Source organism: Aplysia californica, unplaced genomic scaffold, assembly GCF_000002075.1.
Source record: "Aplysia californica isolate F4 #8 unplaced genomic scaffold, AplCal3.0 scaffold00642, whole genome shotgun sequence".
In the NCBI taxonomy this organism is placed as follows: domain Eukaryota; kingdom Metazoa; phylum Mollusca; class Gastropoda; order Aplysiida; family Aplysiidae; genus Aplysia; species Aplysia californica.
The window spans coordinates 357,670-358,829 of NW_004797912.1; the positions used below are offsets into that span (position 1 = coordinate 357,670).

General features: G+C 42.0%; 1 protein-coding gene across 1 annotated transcript in view; it reads right to left on the reverse strand.

The window, feature by feature from the left end:
• Positions 1–1,160, reverse strand: part of LOC101855594 (cadherin-related family member 1) — a gene marked incomplete in the record, with an annotated part of 17,980 nt that overhangs the window by 3,579 nt on the left and 13,241 nt on the right. Inside the window, 1 exon segment of the mRNA XM_013087813.2 lies at positions 748–937. Within this exon segment, the coding sequence (XP_012943267.1) occupies positions 748–937 (190 nt within the window).

Sequence of the window (1,160 nt, forward strand, 5' to 3'; positions counted from 1 at the left end):
CTAAACTAAAAAAAAAAATATATAGAAAAACAAATAGATAGATAGAAAAACAGAAAAATAAATGGAGGGGGTGTATTGGTGAAGTGATTTTGGATGTTCTTGATTTACTTTCTTGTTGTGCCTTTGATCAACGTTTTTCAGTAAAGCCCCTCAGAAGTGGGGTTTTTTTTTGTGTGTGTTTTTTTTAAATTGTAGGCTTATTTTTTGGGCTTTAACGGTATTGAGCTGGTAAAAAATAAGTGAGACAAAAATTGCCCCATATAGGTGGGGTAAATAAATGTGCTTTTTTATATATCTTTTTGACGAGCGCCTGATTTCACCATGATGCCACACATGTAAAGCTTCATGAATTAGAAATTCTGCTGCTTAGGTGCAAACTGCGCACGACCACACGAGGCGGGAACCCCCCCCTCCCAACTAAAATCCTCAAAATGTGTCAAACTATTATTGTTTACCAGAATTGGCCTCATTGACCACAACACAATAAGAGAAGAGGGGTGGAGGAGAAGGGGGAGAGAGTGGTGACAAAACAAAGACAAGGAAAAGGGAGGGGGGTGATTGGAGAGTTAGCGGAAGAGACGGAAAAGGCACCAAGGAGCACGAGAAGAGTGGGCTTTTCATTTGGGAAACGTTACAGCTCAGAGACAAAAATACTCAAAAAATATGTCAGGAGTCGTAATCGAACCTAATTCTTTTGTGAGCCTAAAAGGTCGAACCCTTAGCCTATATCATAGACGCCAATATTACCTCGGAGCAACTGTTGTAGTTGTAGTTGAAGTAGTTGTTGTTGAAGTGGTGGTGGTGGTGGTGGACGTGGTTGTGGTTGTCTGGAACGAGATAACGACAGCCCCCTCAGCTGTTCGTTGCGGGGAGCCACCATCTTTGCACTGCACGATTAGGCTGTAGCTTGTACCGTGGTTGGCTTCTGGGATTAATCCTGTACTCGGAAAAAGAGAACAAGTGCTGGCAAATGATTATAGAATATCACCCCCCCCCCTCCCCCGGGCTTCCTTATTTGACGCAATAATTTTAGAGATGTCGTTCAAGATGTGGGCTGCCTCGACTAGGCCTATATAATATATGTCCGGTGTAACCTGCACTGAGCGACATACATAATTAGATAGATAGATAGATAGATAGATAGATAGATAGATAGATAG